Genomic DNA, 19,623 nt, shown 5'->3' on the forward strand with positions numbered 1-19,623 from the left:
TTTTTTTCTCAATTTACAGGATTCAACCTCGACGCGCATACCACGTCTAGATGGCGGCTCACGCATCCCACTACCGGGCAGCTTGCGACCGCCCAGCTCAACCGCACACAATGTCACTGGCTTGGCAGCACGTACATCGCAAATTCTTCAGCGTGCGTCTACAGTTGGATTTCCACAGAAACGTCCTTCGACATTGGCTGGTCTTCGGCCGTCCATTGTGAGTGCGAATGCTTTGAAGCGTAGTGCGTCTGGGGATCACATCACCAATGCAGTGAACTTGGTTACCAAGAAAACCACCACAGCGCTCAAGAAATGGATTGGCAAGTCGGAGAAAATGGCGCCGCCTCCGCCAGTTCATAAGACACACGTTTTGGCACAGTCTAAAAATATAAGAAAGCAAACGCCGCAAATAAAAGCGTCGGTTCCAGTTGTGCCTGCTGAGGCGGATTATTTCGCCACACCACGTCCGCTAACGCGATCCGATACGTTTGTACGCACCGATAGTCCCAACGACATAACACAATTCTCACCAAGTTTACTGACACAATCCACGCCTGCACCACCAACAAATGGGTCGCTTACAACTACACGTATTATCCGTCCTCCGGATATTAACGAGACAACGAAATTGCTTAGCAACAATGCCCGCCATGCTCTATATAACACCCAGAGTTTGGATAGTAGTCGTGCCAATCCAACAGCGCAATTTGGAGAGACGTTCGAGGCAGACATAAAGCGCCCAATACAATTTGATGAGACGACAAACGATGTGACCATTAGCCTTAATAACCAATACTCGCCGAATGCAACGCAAGCAATATTAAAGCCCAACCTTACGGCTACTTTCAATGCACCTGCTTTGCTTGGTCAAACTATGAATGTGGTCTCATCGTCGGAGACCTTTACGCAGAAGCCCCAATTGTTCTCATGCGATACTGTTCTCTTCGACACCACTGCGTCTTTGGGTACAACGAAAATCATAGACTCAGCTGATGCCATTTCTCCAGTGACTAATGCCACTTACTCCAATCCGGACTCGCTGGATAATCTTCAATTACTGGAAGATGTGTCTGCGCCGTCGGGTTTCTTAGAAATGGATCTCACTTTACAATCAGATACTGCAAGTGAACACGAGAAGACACGTGATAATCTATTGGACTGTACAGTTTCTTCCGAGACCGATGAGTTGAATAGTACTTTGAAAGCGCTGGCGCCAGAAAAAGCTCATATGAAACTGCCACTTAATTCCACAGTGAATTCGGAACGATTGCTTGATCTCACTAATGCACTGTCGCCGTCTAAACATATGATGAACTTGACTAAAGATTATCTGAACCCCTCATATTTGGGTTCACGAAATACGAGTCAACTATTGTATATGACGCAACATCAACACATCGGCTCGGAACATAACACTCCAGAATACAATTCGGTAATGAAGTTCCAAGATAGTACACATCTGCTTGCTTCACCTCAAATATCACTCAAAGGCGCTCAAAGTGATTCGGTGTTGCCCACATGTACGCCCGAAGATGAGTCTTTGAGCGAGCCGATGAAAGTAGATGCGAATGCTTTGCTTGCTATGGGCGCGCGTATCGACGACTTTTATTCAGTGCGAGATGGTAATCAACCCCAAATAATTGCTAGCGCATCTTCTCTGCAAGATGTCAACAATCCGGATGCTAAACAGAAATCTCGTTACTCATTTGGCTTGGACCTTACCGAGTCCACCCTTGATTGCTCAATTGACTTGGTGGATGTGTCACTTTCATCGAACGCTGCTGGCAATCCCACTGCCAACAGTTCGATGGCCGTGCACTCACAATCGCCTGCATTGCAGACTCAACAGCAGCAGCAACAACTGCAGCCTTTGCGGCGACAAACATCCTTCGAATTGGATGAAAGTTTGGGTATTTTGACACCCGATCAAATGAAAGAATTTCTTGATTCCACCAACACTAACAACACCAATAACTTGGAATTGCCCCTGTCACATAATGGAAACAAAATGGCAATGCATCACATGCGAATTGATCAAACACCGTCACCGGAGGAGCTACCACTAGATCCTGTTGAGGTAAAGACTGATATGACAGAACTTTTGTTGTCACAACAACACAATCAGTCCAATATTTGTGAATCCGGCTTAAGTCTGCAACATCAACAACAACTGCAACAGCGTCAACAACACTTGCAACAACAACAATTGCAGTCCAGTTCCATCAGCACAGCTGAAACGATCTCCACGCATACAGATATCGATACATCTTCAAAAACATCGGATGCAATGACGAAATCGAACGTCTCAAAGATTTCCACCAGCTTCATCACCAGTGTTACCAGTGTCACCAGCTTGGATACGGGCTATCAAGGCGACGGCGAAATGTCACGTCCGGCTTCGCGCGGCGCCTGCGATCATTCGCCGTCCAATGGTCCTGCGGCACGTAAAGGCGGTCACGTTTCACGACAACCTAGTTTTAACCAACAACTTCAACAGCAACAAATGCCATTGGTGCGCCGGCAAGATCCAATGACAGACTCTGACTTTTTCACAGAATCCGATGCAGATGACATATTTCATCGTGGTGATCGTCGCGCCCAAGTTATCGATGGACAGCTATATGGTCCAATGCTCCAACCAGCGGCCTCCGTATTTATATCTGAAGATCCCGAAGATTCTTGTATGGAATCGTCAGGCATATTCACAGATGTTGAGAATCGGTGCGATGATGATTTGGCACAAATGCGGCGCCAAGATACGCAAGACGCAATAATGGATATGTCACCCGAGGGTGATGGCGATTCCACGGAAACGGTAAAGAGTAATCGGGAAGCTTGTAAAAATGCCATCAACAGCGAGCGCAATGCTAACAAAAGTGAAACTATGGCTGGCAGCGATGTAACTGTAACAACAACGCTGCGAAATGTTGCTGCCACAACACTCGGTCAAGGTCAGTTGAGTAGCAGCCAAACATCTTCAACGATACATAGCAGCATGAGTACCGATCGTCTCTCAGCAGCGACGCTCTCCAATCGCACTTCGTACTGCAGTGTTGACGGCAACACCATGAACGCAGACTGCAAAAGCTTTTCCTCGCTGGAAGAAGCTTTTGATGAGAGCACTACAGCGCTGAATATCACCGATACCCTCAACAACACTATATTGAGTCCAGCAAGTGCCGAGCACGCCAGACGATCGCGCCTCTCCACAACTGGAAACGACAGCGCTGGCGTCAACAGTCGTTCTGGCGATGAATGCTCGGCCAGCGTCGAAAGCCAACAGCACGAGTCAGTGCTGAATGTTACTCCACCGCGTAAACACGCGTCGCTAACTTCGCTCTCAACAGTCGCGGCTAACAACGCCGCATTCTATGGTGCTAAAGTAGAGAACGTGGGAAATAAGTACACATACGGATTATCGGCAACTCGTGGTTCCGCACTCATCGAAAGGGAAACACATTCGGAAACGGGCACAGCTGGCACAAAAGCGGCTTGCGCCTCAACGTCATCTTCGACAACCTCGCTGTCTGTAGACAATCAAAGCAACAATAACAAAAATATACATCGGTCTGCATTAGAGGCCGCTGTTGCAGCTGCCGCAAAAGCCACAAACGCCGCGAGTGGCACAAACAAACGCTCGCCGCGCACGTCGAAATTCGCATCCGCGCGTAATTCGCCTAAACAACGCACATCAACCGGGTCGGTCGCGAGTGTATGTGATATCGGCGCGCCATCATCATTAAATGTGCGCAAAAAGCAGACTCCCAATAAATGGGAAGCAGTGATGAATAAAATTGAAAGCAACAAAGCGTTACCAAAAAAGAATTTGAAAGAAGTGAAATCAAAAGTGTCAACAATACTACGCCCCAGCAATGGGGTAGGTGCTACAGGTGATGCTGGCAGCAATGCCACAACAAACACGACGTCAACGGGACGGTTCAGTGGAGTGCCGGGGCGCGCGAGCGTCACCTCTACGCCGCTAATACGCCGTTCGCCAAGCTCAACTGCTGCAAGTGGCAGTATGAGTCCGCGTACGAATGGCATGTCGCTGCCGCTGCGGCCAACGGATAACGGCACTCAACGCAGCAACACCGGCAGTCCCATAACGACGCAACAAGTGTCAAAGCGTCTATTCCAAGGAATTGCAGCCAAGCGGTAAGCCTAATAATATTAGTTTTAGCTACAAACACATGCTTATAAAATATGAAAATAAGTATTTAAGTGGTTTTCGCATTCCACAGCGCCTTATCTGGGTTACTTGGTTGTCGGTTGAGTAGCTTTGCTAAAAGTCGGTCTATCAAGCCTATCAGACAACTATTTATTAAGCAACTATACACATTTGATATTTGTTTATCGCTTCTATCGTCACGTCTTCCTTTTAAACAAGTGGCGTTTCCGTTATCTTGCCCAGTAGAAAAGTGCCCATATATCAATGTGGTTGTGTGCTAGTAACTGCATTACGAATACAAAGCGCCTGCCTTATTTCACGAAACTATACCACTTTTATGGCTGAATTTTTAGTTGTTTTTTATATTTCAAATATTCCACGTTTTTGCCATCACAATTTCTATCTTTAACACTTTGAAACAAATATTTATTCTGTCACAATAATTTTGCCACTTGTTTAAATATGTAGAATAAAATTATTTATTAGAAATGGGCTTGTGTGAAACGAAGGCATTTTGTTTTTTCAAAATGATGAAAGTTTAACAGTGGTGGAATAATGTCTGTAGTTGAAAAATGGCAAAAAGTAGTCGACCAAATTTAAAAAAGTTGAAGTTTGATTAGAAATACGAAAATACTTTTTCGGCTATCCAATATGTTAACTAAAGTAGGAAGTAGTGCATTAATTATTTACAATCATAAATTTACAGGCGAAGGAAAAACGTTGTATTGGAACCCACTCATATAAACAAAATTTGAGTTTTATTTATAAAATGGTTATATATTGGTTATAAAATGGTTATAAAATGGTTATAAAATGGTTATATATTGGTTATATGTGAAAGCGGAGGCTGAAAATGATGACACGTTGTTTTGCATTTTAGGTGATGATAGCTAACTCCATATCTGTCTCGATTAGTTAGGTGAAAAAAACGTTTTTGACATACAATGACACATGTTTACAACAAAAAGCTGCACGAACTATGTATATGTACATATTTGTATAAGCAACAACAGGGCACTGTCAAGAAAAGTATTTAAACTTTAGACAACCTGCAGCGTCCGCCGACCGTTGACTGAGCGCTGTAGAACTCTGTACAATGCCACAGGGAGTCAGACTGTGGCTCAAGTACAATTAAATAATTATTCGTGCCTTCCTCCCATTACATACAAGTATATAGTGTACACTTCAATAATCAAAATACGTTCATTGCGATTGAAACGGATTCCACTGAGTTTAAGTGCACATTGATGATGTGCATGGGAAATCGCATGACTTTGACATAAAAGTGTATATTTCTATATGTGAAGTATTGAATGTTGTAAGGCTAAGCAGAAACTAGCACCTGCCTTTTATACATCATTCCCAAGTCCATATATGTAACTATAACCAAAATACTTCAAATACTCATAAAACAGTTGGTCAGTCATTGCCTTCGTGCTCATTGCTCGTAGAAGTGAAAAATTGAATAGCCTTTGCCGTTAGCCGACTCTTATATTTACAATAAAATCGCTTCTAAATGCTGTAACCCTCACAGCGCACGAGTGCAGTGTTCCACGTCGAGATTTTTATGTGCCAAGCAGACGTTTCGGTTTCCATTTTGCTGTAATTCTTCACATTCATTACCTACATAAGTACGTAAATATATATAAACTTGTAATAAATACGAGCTTACCTTTTAATTGTTTACGGCAACGAAAATGCCAAACCACAAAGAGTGTTGCATTCAAGCGCCAACAACTCGCATTGATACCGAATCAAACGAAAAGAAGAACAAAGCAGCAATAAAAACTCGCTCACTTTGCTATGAATGAATTCATATGCGGTAGATAGGAATAACAGCAACAACAACAACTTGCATAAATATTGCATTGACACCGCAAGCAGCGACCAGCAACCAGCAACCAAGATGCCAACACAGATGAGCGGTGAGCAATTAGAACATTGCATGCGTGGCGTTTTGAGTCGCATAACTGCCTTTGCATTCAGTTGCGTGTCGCCGAGACTTGACAGTTCTGTGACACTTGTCATAATAGTGTGTCGACACCACAACCAACAAAGACATACAACAGCGTATGCAGCTGCATTGCTGCACTTAAGTTGACACTTTGAGTGACATATTGGCTCCGTTTATGCCTCATAAAATATGGACCTATATATATTTTCATATACACAAACGCATCTACATAATCTTCAATTAAATTTGATCAATTACCGGATATATTGTAGTTTAATATAGATTGCTATACCTGTATGTATTGCATATGATACAGCCATTAGCAAATGCATTGAAATTAGCAGGCAGTTAGAAATCTAAATTCTTTCCAAAAATCATGCAAAATTCAAAATGAGTTTTAAATATGAAAATTCTTTAATCTTATACAATCTTCTAAACAAATATTGGGTAGTCGACAAAGTCTTTTCGTATTTTGTCAATAGTTTTCGGTGCAGTCGTAGAGAAGAATGCCACGCAAGCTGCCAATAAAATTTGTAAAGTTTACAGAGATGACGCTGTATCAGTTCGTATTGCACAACAATGGTTCTCTCGCTTAAGTTCTGCAGACGCGAAAAGACTTTTTCGACTACCCAATATTACCAATATATTTTTAGAATTTTCTTGACTAATTCATTGAATTAGTGCATTGATATAATTCCATTAAGGGATTTAACGTAAGCTTAAACCAGTTGTTCGTTCGATTCACTCCGCTCTACTGACAATTTGTATCGCCATAAGTGTTTATATTGACCTTCCAAAGTATTAATTGGCGCTTACATTAATTTTGGTGTGCTTTCGCTCATATTTCTGGCGTGACCTTGCGCCGTACCGACTAATGTTAGGAGCAGGGCGGCCTTAAAATGGTTGATGGAAACAATGAAAACAGTTCCCATGGCGAAATCTCTCAGAGATTGACTTTTTTCGAACCTGAAAATGGCAAATAGAGATGAATTTGACCACAGAACGTTGTAAACTGTTTTAAAATAACATTAAACCACAACAGCGATGTTATATTTCAAGAACGAAGTACAAGTGTGTGCTTAGAAACCCGACAAATATTACTTACGAAGTTTCGTTTCCACGAAATTGGTTGTTTACGAAACACTGTGTAATCGCTAAATTTAGTAATATTTGTTCGCGAAAAAGACGATAATTTATTTCGTGAGCATGCCGAGCATAAATTAACATATCACATCATTTATTTCATCAACAACTATGCACGAGGGGTTAACATAAGCGGCAATCGCTTAGAGGTACTAGTTTGTTCTAAACATATACAAATGTATATACAAAATATCTATATATATATTAATGCATGTGTATACATATTTCGAAAATTTTGTGTATATTTTACCGTAATATACACATTTACCATATACACATGTATATCAGAAATGCTTCCACATATTATTTACCTGATATTTCACAAGCCGTGTGCATAAATACGCATACATATATACATGTTCGAGCTTATGTATTCAATAGCTTAGTAATATGCAAATGTATGTTTGTAGCTATAAGAGTAGCCGGTTCATTTCACTTAAGTGAAACTTCTTTTAAACTTCTCGTTGACCTTGCCGAAGTGCCAGCAGCAGATATTTACTAGTCTACGTAATGTATTGAACATATTGCGCTGCAGGCATATATGTACATATATATGTATGTATGTTCTTTTGATATCCGACCGAACTTACCATTTGTTGTATTATTTTCTGCTTAAAATATATTTAATGCTCAGGTTTTAGGTTCTTTGCTGCCGACAAGTTCAATAAATATTTACACTCGCCGCTTAAGTGCTTGAATATGCTCGAGTTCGTAAAATATATATTTTTTTTTAGAAATTATCACATCGCAACATTCAGAACTAGTTTTAGTTATTCCAATGCGTTCTATCTCACCCTAAACATTTATAAAAATATAAAATTATATATACTAGGTAAATATGTAAATATTTGTCTTCATAAAGTGATGAAAATATTAAAAAAAAAACTTTTCTTATCTGTTATCAGCAAAACTACTCAAATGTAAAATTCTGAAATATTCAGGTAGACCTCGACATTATTTTTTTTTTCAAAATTTATATGCCGTGCACCTGGAGAATATATTCAATCAATAAGTCACATTCATCGCCCATATACATATGTATACATATATAAGTATGTTAGCGAGACATTCCATTAGCGTAGAATTTTGTATTTACACAGGGGTTTGTAACTCGCCTTATGTACATGGCTACACACACATTTGAGTGATTGAAGGGCGTTCGCTTAGTTTAACGAGTAAATTAAATTTGTTTTCATTGAATTTGTTTGGGAAAACTGCTGTGGTGTCGACAAGTGGCGAGTATATGTACAAATATACACATTCTTATATTGTATATATACATTTACACCAAGCAACAACAACAAAAGCTGCAATCAAACAAGCAGCTAACCGAACAACGTGTTTGGGCGTTTTTCTCACACTCCCGCCAGAGTCAGCGGTGGTGCGGTGTGCTGAGGGGCGCGCTACGGTAGTGTGTGCAATTATGCATACATAAATATATAAATATGAAAACGCACAAGCGCACCTGTCATTACTCGCTGCTGACGTGCCACCGCCGCCGCTTACACGCACCCACACACACCGCTCCGCTTGGCGCGCAAGCAATCAAAAAATATTAAAAAGCAAAACGATTTGTGTAGTAATAAAAATAAAAGCGCGCTTTTGTTGCTTGCGGTAATTTTTGCAAGCATTGACATTTCGTTTGATTTATAATGTGTGTGTGTGTGTGTGTGCGGGTGCATTGCCAGCGCGCACCGGTCGTTTTTGTGTTGCAACAAGGTAGCGTTTTTCATTTCACTTTCTGTTTTACCGTTGTCTCTTTTTAATTCATTTCCTAATGCTACTTGCTTGTTGTTGYTGTTGCTGTTGCTGCTCAATGCACGCGCTTGTCAATTGCGGCGACTAATTTCTCAAAACTTTTCATGTAAAACATTAATCATGTGAACCCTGTGAGGCGGCATTTCCACTTCCCGCTCACCGCTTTGCATTACCATTACCAATACCATTCAATTACTTACATGCAGTTTTGCAAAGCTCTCCGCGCTCTTCTGGCATTTTAATATCATGCTTTGCATTTATGATTACTTACTTGTTATTGTTATTATTATTCGTGGAAGCTGAGTTTCATTGCGGCAATTTACGACTGCATTTGACTTTGCCTTATTGCCTCGCTGAGTTGTGCTCTTTGACTTTAGACGCGTTTGTTTGGTGGCGATTTGTTGCTATTTGCCATGTAAAGGAGATAGCGATCTCTGAGTTATTTCTTTATAAGTGTCTTTGTGTATTGCTAACCATTTTTAGTTATTAAAAAATCGTTTTTTTTTAATTATTGTCCTCAATGGTTTTGGAGAGGATGTGAGTGAGATTTAATCAAGAAAATGATATAGATTAGGCACTCGAAATAAAGCTGTAAATAATTCCGTAACTCCCACTTTTATTCCTTAACCACTGGAAATTTTCTTCTTCTTCTTCTTTACAATAGCGCGCCAGTCGTTTCTTCTTTTCGCTACGTGGCGCCAAATGGAAATTCCATGCGAAGCCAGTTCTTCTCCATCTGGTCTTTCCAACGGAGTGGAGGTCTTCCTCTTCTTCTGCTTCCCCCGGTGGGTACTGCGTCGAATAGTTGCAGAGATGGAGTGTCAATGTCGTTGTATAACTCATACAGCTCATCGTTCAATCGAATGCGATACTCGCCGTGGCCAATGCGCAAAGTACCATAAATGTTTCGCAGAACCCTTCTCTCGAAAACTCGTAACGTCAACTCATTAGATCTGGGGACTTATAGAGTTGTTATTTTTGTTCGTCGAGAGAGGACCTTATTTCTCAATTGCCTACTTAGTTATTCTGCGGTGGACTTCGCGGCTAACATTGTTATTTCTGTTAATGCTGGTTTCAAGATAGACGAAACTATCTACAACTTCGAAGTTATGACTGACAGTCGCGAGTGCGACGAATCCGTTTGATATTACCGTAGATATCGTTCTTAAAACAACATTTTTGAGAAAAACGCGTCTAAATTTTCAGTTGTTTCAGCAATTTGAATTTTAAAAAATCATTTTGTAGAATATTTTTGAATAGTTATGCTTTGAAAATATAAAACAGATCGATTTTTTTCGAGAATAGAATATCCTCTTAAACTCGCTAGGTACACATGTATATAAGATATAGAAGATAAAAGCTAAAAGCGGTATGGATCGGTGTTACTAATTGTGGAACAAGGCAATATGAGAATTATAGGTACTTCTAAATTCTTCAATTTACTTAACGTTTGGATTGCGTACCTAACGTAAAAGAAGCTGACTAATCGCATTATGAAACTGAATATTATAACCCTTTAACGAAAATGTTATAAAACCACATAATGTCGTATTTATGCAGGAATTGTTTTATTTTTAACACACTCTATTTATTTTTAATTAATTCATACAAAGTTTTAGTTTTAAATAATTTTAGTTTTAGATTTAAGTTTTCGTATATTTAATATCAACCTTAGTTTTAATATGAGCGACTTGCTCGCGGCGCTGATCAATTTGAACTGTGTCGTTGTCATCTGTTCTTGTCCGTTTTAGGGTCCATTTCATTAGTTTTGTTAAGTTCGGTCAATCCGTCAGGGATGTAATTATTAGTATTTCTGTCCGCTTCTGTGTTCCCTTCCTACATTTATGTGTGGGATAATGAGAGTATTTATGATAAATTATTTATAATCCATGTGTTGCTGATTTATGTCATAACACGGACTCCAATAAAAACTAATGGACTTGAGCATATGCGCCTATAGTTCTGCTGGTAAACAAGCGCTGTAATTTTTTGCTTGAAAAGCACAGTGGCGATAATATATACTATGTGCGTCTGGCCATTAGCGGCTGGTGGCTGGCAATATGAGAATTGCCACACATTGACCAACACCTTCCCGCAGCCTCGTTGGCGCGTCGGTGCGAATACGCGTCGAGCATGCTAACGAAACCGCGGGTGCTGGGCCTACTGCCACCATTCATCCATAAGCAATTTATGCCGTTTTGCATGCGTTCACACACACATAACCTCAAAATACACATATAAACTTAAAATACCAAATAAATTTGGCCTACTAAGGCAGTGTGTTCACTCGCTTGCCATCTTCGCAGGCGAAGTGAATATTGTAAGAGCTGAACGTCGGAAATTAAGGTTAATTTAAGGCGTTTATCAGTCAAGAGGCGTGTGTTTCATATTCTGGCCGCCGTTCGCACCTCTAAAACAACACATTGCCGCCTTACAGCGTCATGGTCACACCATAATCACCACCTGCTCTGCCTCTAAGTAATAGTCGCTGATATTAGGTCGAAAATATTTAACGCGGATATGGAAAAATTGCTTTGTTACGTGCGCGTTTATTTACTCGCTGTGGACTTTGCGGAGTCAATGGCGGCAGTGCGTATGGCATAATTTCCAATGTTTACGGTAAACAGATAGCCCTCCATTACAAATGTGTGTGTGTGTGTGTGTGAGTTTGTGCTTCATGAAATGCTTGGTATTAGCCTTTTGTGTTGAAACTGAATATCAAAGCGTTTGTTTCCTGCGCGCCGCCCCTTGTTGATTATCGTTTCTGTCGGTTTGCTATTTTTGCTTTGTTTTTGTGTCGTTGTGTGCGCTTTTCGCAAAATGTGTGCGCGTCTGCCTAGCGGTTTGAGTACACATTTGCGGCCAGACTGGGCGAGTACATTCAGCGCGATTGACTTTGCATTTAAATTCAGTAAACATTTCCTTTTGCGCATCGAAAACGCTAAACAGGTGGTTAATTGCTTGTTATTTCCATTTACTTACTCCAATTTCCCAGCTAGGGCTTGAATTATTATGATAGCATAGATTTTTCATGCGGTTGTTTACAAACGTTTTGGGAAGCAAAGTGCTCAGGAAGTTATTTTTTTTTTTAAATTATTTTTGCATTGTTTTCGCTTAAAGCGGAATATAATTATTTGTTACGTTATAACTACAACATGGAAAAAGAGAAGTAATTAAACTACATTATTTTCTTTTATTGCGATTTGTGTATATTTAACAACACGGCAATTTGTTTTTTTTTGTTATAATTAACAGAAATTACATGTTCTAATTTTAATAGAATTTCCAGTTCAAATTTTAAAAATAATTTTTTCAAAAATACCTAAATTCGTCAATGTATATAGTTATTTAATTACTTCTATGATTACTTCTCTCAATTATGAGATTTTACTTATAATTTTTATCATGAATGGTGTATTCCAGTTTTCAAAGGGGTTATGTGGGTTTTTTGAAATTTTTTGTTCTCAAATCCTTCGTCAAGACTTTATGAATTGTGAAAATTTTCAAGAAAATCGGTTAAGTAAATCTCGAGAAATATACCAATCGACTTCAAAAACACAGTTTTGAGAAAAGCGCGTTTAAGAACGGTGCACTTAGCACCAGTTGTTGAAAGTATAATGTAAAATAAATCGTTCAACCAAGCTGGAGCAGCTCATAGCGGCTTTGTGACCATTTGCTGAGCTTCACTACGCTTGGCCCATGATTTTTTCGCATACTTTTCGTCTTCTGTTACCATTCGCCCAGAAATGGTTCAATTTCATTTCGGTTCAGCAAAGAACCGCAAATGTTAATTTGGTCCATTGGCATTCTTCTCTTTTTATACAAAAATTTCAAAATATAGGGAATTCTTCTTTCTGCTGTAACTTTTTTTCAACTTCCCCAAATTAAATTTTTTTTGTTAAACTAAGCTTAAAATCTTACCCTTTCAACACTATATGACACAGTGTGATTGGTAGCACTGGAGATATATGACTGTAACGACATCATGACAAAATACGAAAATACTTTTTCGACTACTCCACAAATAATTTGAATTTTGAACAATCCTCTTGTAGACGTATGCTTGACTAGTTAAACTTTGAAAATATAAAAATGAAGATTTTTTTTATTCCTTGACTAGAATATTCCCTTACTATACGCATTAATATATGTATATGTATGTATACTGCCATTTTGGACTTCGTTTTGTTATTAATTCACATGTCAGGAAAAAAGCTCGCCATACATAATTAATCACACTTTTAGTTACGATAATGAACTAAATTGCCATGCAAAACAGTTTCAGTATTATTTAAGTAATTGCGTATATTATTTGCATATTTGCACTTTCGCCACCAAGCGAGACTGCGAGCTCAACGCTTTCCAATCCAAAGTGCTAGAGTTCACAAAAGCCGCATATAATTTGCCAAAAGTATCAATTACGCATGATAAACACCTCTCAATAGACGCTTAACGCTTACTATATATACACGCAAACATATGTACATAAATAATTACGCAACAAAGAAGGCACAATAATAAGAAACAAGTAGCTGGAGGCTGGTGTAATGTAACGCTTGAAAGCTAATAGCCACTTCAAAGTAATTTGTTCAGCAGAAATATTAATTCCCAAAATATTCAAAAAATAAAAGAAAATATTCAAAAGCAGAATTGTGTGGGTTATAAGCTTAAACGATTGTAATAATAAATTCAAGGGGTTTAATAGCAGCGCTTCGAAAAAACTGGCTTCTAGTGAATATGAAAGACATTAACGTGTTTTTCTGTGAAAAGACCAACTATTTTTCTAGAATTAAGCGTGTAATCAATTAATATGCGAGTACGACTTGCAATTAGACCCCTAAAGAGTATGTTTTGGGCCCAAATCCCCACTCAAATAAACACATTTACAAAATAAGGGTCTCGGTAGCATTGACAATGAAAGTTGTAGCGCTCAAGTTCATGGCCACATGAAGAGGTGGCGATACGTAAATTGGTGCTTGTATAAAGGTACTTAGGTACATCCATACATATACCTACATATGTGTGTCGAAATTATCTAATTATATGCCACAAAAATAAGAGGAAAGCATTAAAAACTGGAGACTTAAGCTTTTTGCTCACTAATTGAAATCCCTTCAATTGTCTCGAAGTGTAAGAACTTGTTTTGTCTAGGCTATGGGCATGAGCGTTACTTCTAAGCTTTGACTTCGCGCTAATTTGCTTTTCACAGACACGAGTTGGCCTCAAAGATTTTACGTGGATTTCGGCCGATGTTGAAATATCTGTAAGTGCTTGGCCTAACATCGTTTTGCGCTGGCTCCGTCTATTGACAGATCAGATAACCCGAGAGAGGGGGAGTGTGAAATTGCCGGCATATTTTTTCTACAAAAAGAAATTTGTTTACCCGCTAAACTATTGCGTAGATTTGCTTAGTCGGCGATCTCTTTTCGAGCACACACCAGCTCTTGCGTCAAAAGTCGTGCTAAGAAATAAATGAAGCATCGCTCGGTATGAACATAGATGTGTTTTCTGGCTAGTGACTAGTGGGCAGTCCGTACGGCATGAAGTCGTTTATCGAGTGTCTGTTTATTTGCATGAAATTATCGTTTTGCGATAATTTGTAAGTGATTAGGAACAAATGTAGGTTTGGGCTTTGGTATACTATAAATTTTCACATATGCAAATTAGCGCTATATTTGTTGTAGATAGAGGTGGATCAATAAGCATTAGCGGAGCAACAAGCGTAACAAAGCGTGATTATGACTAAGAAACGGGTATTTACTTCAAATACTAAATATAATAAGCGCAGTTTATGTCAATATTGGCACAGTCACTTTTATATGGCTTTAGGGCAGAAATTTCACGAGAAATTCAGTGAATGGTTTTAGAAGGGTGGTCAACTTGCATGCGGTAAAATTTCTCCAATACTCGGAGAGTTTAAAAAGTACCTGCAGCAGGTAGCAAATTTTCAATGATCCAATTTTTCAGCAAATTCCATGAGAGTTCTTCGACAATTAAGCACTAAGTGGGCGGCTGACACTATTTGTACTCCACAATATATACTAATTTGTGTGGCATATGGATTTTGGAAGCACTTCCATAATTGCTGTTGACGTACAATTTTGACGCCCCCTTATTGTTGTTGTTGACCGCACAAACAAATTACTATTTACTTGTACTTTTGATGACTCTGACTAATGTGTTTCGGCTTGCTGATGACATCGCTTAAATATTGAATTCACTTTGTCATATCTTTCAATACTTACGTATATGCATGTGTACGGGCGCACAAGGCGTAGCTACACTCATATGGCGGCGGCATTTCAATAAAAAATACTTGTTACTACATACTTTGTATTTCTAAGCATTTTTATTTCGCGAAAAGTTTCTGATGTGCGCTGCGAGCTACGGTTATGCTCTGTTAACTTGTAGTTGTGTGTTCTGCCTAAAATGAAAGCGATTCGCGCACAGATCGTACAGTTGCCTCACGCATATTTGACGCCAAATTACCTGAGGATGTACACACACATAGATGCCGGCAAGCACACAACCATATACATGCACATATATCATTTGTTAAGTGGGAAGTCTGACGGTTACATGCGCCCAGAAACAGAGTGATGTATGCACTGCGGCACGCACACACTCAACGTACATATATACACGCGTATTCATATATCATTTTGAAGTCGTGCTCGTTTCGCGCTAAATTTTTGATTTTCAGCAAAATTTTCCATTTTTTGCGGTTTTGCGCACACAACAAAAAAAGCAGTCGAAAGCGAAAACTGTGAGCCTTACTTACAATGCGAGCATATTGCTTGTTTACTACATATACTTACATCACTCAGCAGGGTACGCAAATGGGGGTTTTAGGGGTTCAAACCCTCCTGATGCTGTAAAGAATATAATTTTAGTTTTTTAAGTGGGCAAGTAAAGGTTCTAACGGTATACTACAGTTAATTATTTCTATAAAATATCGACGACAACGCATAGTTTATTCGTATTGAATATTTTTTGAGAGAAGAGAACTCGGGTAACGGTCGTTCCGAGGCTTCATCAAACTTTGTGCGCATGCTCGGAGACCGTCGAAGTCGCTAAGGAGTGCCAAAAGCCGTGTCCCGCATTGCATTTCTTGCCTCGTGTCGAAAGAATTACATGCCGGCACTGATAGGCAACTGTCACAAAGCCACACAATCACGAAATAAAGTAATTAACCCTTTCCTTTTGGTTCGAACCATATTTGGGTTGTACTACAGCGAGATTCGTGTACTTACTAGGAGAATAGCCACTTTGATGTTGAGCTGACAATAACCGGAGATCGTTGTAACTCCACTAACTAGACCGAGAACTTATTTGTGGAATGCGACAGGCGAAGTCAGATTGAAAGGCCTTGCTCTTTCAATATCCATAGAGATATTTATGTTTTGAGCGAAGAAACCCCCCTGAAATTTTTTCCTGCGGCGTACTGTCATTTAGAAAGATATACATACGTACATCAAGTGTTTGTTTTAACGGCTAAGCTGTAATTTTCACCTCAAAATCACACTAATTTCACGGCTTTTTTCGCCAGATTTCTAAACTATTCCCGCTAATTTAAATATTTTCATCACATTGGTCAATTTTATTGTCATTTATAACAATTGTTTCGAAGAACCGCAATTGCTCTAAGCACTTACGGACACAATAAGTATTATATAAGCCGACAAAGTCGGAAATTCAATATGTCACAATTGCTATTCCATCAGCTCCATCAACTAATTGACAAACACTCCCTAATTACTAAGCGTAATTACAAAGGAATGCCGAGCAATTGATGATATGTTAATATGTATGTGTTTGAGCTATTAATTTGAATTCTACAAATGAATACCRGCAACAGCAATGCACATTTTATTAGACAATCGATAAATTAATTGGAAATTTGTGTAATTAGTGATGGCACTAATGATGAATCTAATCCGAGGACTGTTTGTAAACCGTTGAGTTCGAGGGATATTGTTGATTTCTTTACTTTGTTTTCTTATAAATTTTCTTACAGTGGCACTCATTACACCCTTAATGACGGTCCTTCACACACTTTTGGGATTTGGTTATGGACCATTATTAATTAAAAGTAACAGAAAACTTGAAAGTCTTAATGTCTGATGATTTGAAACGGTGCTATTGTATTCAAAATGTATAGATAAGTAACTCCAAAGCGAAAATCAAACGCCAAACTCACAGTTGTAAATCAAAAGTGCTTAAACTTTTTGCTTACCGCGGACTTTGCACCGTGAATTGCGCATAATTGGGTCGGTACTGTTGCGGAGTCACTCATAATGAATTGCTTTTATGCTTTTGCCACTGCAAAGTTTTCGCGCAATTTACATTTTCTTACCGACGATCTACCACCGGATGCATCGTTTGCGCAAAACTTTAATTACAAGCGCTTAAGCTTTCCGGTCAACTCATTGCGGACGGCATTTGCAAGAAGTTGACTTGTTGTTTTTGGTCTTGAGTATTTGAGCTTTGCCTGAGAGTTTCTTTACTTTTGCTTTCGGCGAATTTGTGACGCAAACACGGAAGGTACTAACGGTTTTATTAAAGTTTCATCTTTTCAATTAATAATATCTTCACGAAACGTGTTTTAGTTTTGCAATGGCATTTTTTTGTTCCCCAAAACAAAAAAAGATATGCCAAGCATAAATATTCAATATTAGCGCTCTTAATCGTTATAATAGGCAATTAATCAGACCCATTTTGCTCTACATTTGCAAGTCAAACGTTCCGAGTCGATTTCGTTTCAATCTTCTCATTTTCTATTCCCCTTCTCACCTTTGGGTTCAAAGTGACTGGAGCGAACTGCTGACCCGGTTAAAATCCATTATTAGCTCAATATGCCGCTGTACAAGCAATATGTTGCATATGTACTTGTGTTATAAAAGCAGCCGTAACCATGTGACCTTTTCAAGGCTCCTTTGTTATTACACAGTATGTGCATTCTTGCTGAGGACAAAGGACGGCGCTGCATTACTAAGCGGTCCTATCGAGTCAAGTTTAATGGTGTGCGTCCGATATGTCTTTCGAAGGGCAAAATTGAGGTACTTAATTAAAAATTGTCTTTGCTTTTGTCATACGAACATGTGCATCCATTGCAGTGGCAAATCTTTTTCAAACATTGCGCTTTCTCATTGCCTTCCTTAGATAAGTTTCGGTGCCTAGTGTTAGCTTAATTTGCTCATCCAATCAATTTGGTATTAACTTCAGCTTTGTCGAAGACTGCTTTCTAATTTTGTGCCCATATAACACATGCGGCTTGATTTTCCCAGACACCCATTTTGAAGTCGTCATTTTCACACATAATGCCTTGCTGCAACAACGCGTTTCTTCGTGTCCACTGAGTCGCTGCTTTACAAAATTGTCACATTTTTATCGTCTTGAAGATTGTGAAAAATCAATTAATTTTTCTCACAGTTTTCTAGCAGCTACTTAGTTATGCTATTAAACTTATATACACTTCTTTGTTGAAAATGCGTTATTTGCATACCCTGTAGGAAATCTAGAGAAGTAACTAATGTTAAAGGGCTAGGCGACTTCTCTAAATTCTTACAGTTTGGTTAAAATAACGAAAGCTCTAATAGAGATTAAAAAAATATTGCCGAAAAAAGCATCATGTGGTTTAATACTCCATAACCTCAATCCTGATGTGAGTTTTAGTTGGGAACCTAGAGAAAACAAAAGAGACGTTAAGTTCGGTTCTACCAAAGTTATAATACTCTTCACAAATAAAAAAGATTCCATGCAAAAAGTTTATCTTGATCGGCCAGTTTGTATGACAGCTACATATGTGCTATAGTGACTCGATCTAATCAATTTCTTCAAAGGTTGCACTATTGCCTTAGACAATAACCCTTGTCAAAAAACTTTCCATAAAAGCGTACTATCATTCAGTTTGTGTGGCAGCTATAGGCAATAGTGCTCCGATATAGATGGTTCCGACAAATGGCTCCGAAACAAAGGGAGAAAAAAGAGGTGGCAAAACTTCAGATTGATATCTCAAAAAAATATTTCATACTCCTGATTTTTCTTGCAGGGTATGCAAGAGCACAAAGCATGAAGATGTATATGTAGAAGATATTTGTGTGCTTGCGTTGCAGTCGGTTTCATCAGTCCAATAATGACAATAAATTATACTTTTTGTCAACGCATCCATCATTGCCGCCGACGAGAGCAACGTTGTGACTGCGTTTAGTAGGCACGCCGTGCTACTCCATCAGCCGGGGCGGCTATGCGTCACGTGCAGTTTATGCAATTCACGCGCTCTTATTCCACACACAAATTTTGTACTCACCGGTTTGTCAGCTCCTCCGTGCACCGTCCACTTCGTCGCTTTTCCGCACTTTTCACAACCGAAACTTATCCAACCGAATTTATTTGCATTTCTTCCCTTTTCATTCTTAATTTGCTGGGATTTTCTCAACTTTATGGCAGTGTGTGTGCAATTTCGTAATCGTGCGCCCCGCTCGGCAACCGACTCGCACTCTCAGCAATTGTGTGATGGCCGGGCGCTTCGCATGCGGATGACTGTTGCCTTTGCCACAGGCGATGCCGCAATGTGTCGCCGCTGTGTTTTGTGTGTGGA

General features: G+C 39.3%; 1 protein-coding gene across 1 annotated transcript in view; it reads left to right on the plus strand.

Annotated features, from left to right (window-relative positions):
• LOC108971657 overlaps positions 1-19,623 on the plus strand; it is a 122,321-nt gene that overhangs the window by 15,363 nt on the left and 87,335 nt on the right. The window contains exon 2 of the mRNA XM_018937881.1: positions 20-4,155. Within this exon, the coding sequence (XP_018793426.1) occupies positions 20-4,155 (4,136 nt within the window). The remainder of the gene's footprint in view (positions 1-19; positions 4,156-19,623) is intronic.

The sequence above is a fragment of the Bactrocera latifrons genome, unplaced genomic scaffold, assembly GCF_001853355.1.
Source record: "Bactrocera latifrons isolate USDA-ARS-PBARC rearing strain unplaced genomic scaffold, ASM185335v1 scaffold_109, whole genome shotgun sequence".
Classification (NCBI taxonomy): domain Eukaryota; kingdom Metazoa; phylum Arthropoda; class Insecta; order Diptera; family Tephritidae; genus Bactrocera; species Bactrocera latifrons.